The following is a 1,002-nucleotide window of genomic DNA, read 5'->3' as shown; positions in this document are numbered from 1 at the left end:
AATCTGGCAAAAATACAAATGATTAATAAAACTAACATACCTAAAGTAATGGAATAAAAAAATCAATCAGGCAAAAATACAAATAATTAATAAAACTAACAAAACTTAGCAAACAACAATATGAGTTATACAATTTTTGTGGAATATGCTACATCAAGAAACACATTTAAAGAAACAAATATGGTTCTATATTTTTATGAATGGACAGGATTTTTTTCTACAATTTCGTGTTTGTCATAAACTGAGAATAACAGAAGACACTGATACACAGAACTAAACGTCTGTACATATTACTTACTCATTGACTGCAATAGACTTTAAACTATTTGAAAAACAAATCTACCCTGAATAACATCCATACTGTGTATACATATATAAATAAATAGTACCTTCAAGCCTACATATCGCCACATGTTGCTTAAAAATCTGAGAAAATGTGGCTTCTTCTAGTCCAGAACGCTGATATTCTGCAACAACAGCTTTCAGAAAAAGCTTCTCTTGAAGAGAAGATGATCTGAAAAAAGAATAATGCTAGGAAAATTTAGATTTACAATAATGTATTAAGCTGCAAATAGACAAATTCCATAGCACCTAGTGCACAGGACTAAATGTTCAGGTAAATTAAGCTATTTGTGTTTTAGTTAACATTTTATTATATTCACAGTAATTTCTTATATATATGAAGTTCATTATGTTGATGATCCAATGATCAACTGTATATATGTGTGTACATATATGAAGTTCATTTACTATATATTTACAATATATATATATACTAATATTGAAATGTGCGTAGATATATGAAGTTCATTTACTATACATTTACAATATATATATATATATATACTAATATTGAAATGTGTGTACATATATGAAGTTCATTTACTATATATTTACAATATATATATAATAATATTGAAATGTGTGTACATATATGAAGTTCATTTACTATATATTTACAATATATATACACTGAGTGGTCACAAGTAAATAGACACTTAA

The 1,002-nt window shown here is 25.9% G+C and overlaps 1 protein-coding gene across 1 annotated transcript in view; it reads right to left on the bottom strand.

The window, feature by feature from the left end:
• Window positions 1–1,002, bottom strand: part of LOC106465649 (origin recognition complex subunit 1-like) — a 92,151-nt gene that overhangs the window by 2,049 nt on the left and 89,100 nt on the right. The window contains exon 13 of the mRNA XM_013925884.2: window positions 390–514. Coding sequence (XP_013781338.2) covers window positions 390–514 — 125 coding nt within the window. The remainder of the gene's footprint in view (window positions 1–389; window positions 515–1,002) is intronic.

The sequence above is a fragment of the Limulus polyphemus genome, unplaced genomic scaffold (genome assembly GCF_000517525.1).
Source record: "Limulus polyphemus unplaced genomic scaffold, Limulus_polyphemus-2.1.2 Scaffold2012, whole genome shotgun sequence".
NCBI lineage: Eukaryota > Metazoa > Arthropoda > Merostomata > Xiphosura > Limulidae > Limulus > Limulus polyphemus.
This window is presented reverse-complemented; position numbering and strand designations above follow the sequence as displayed.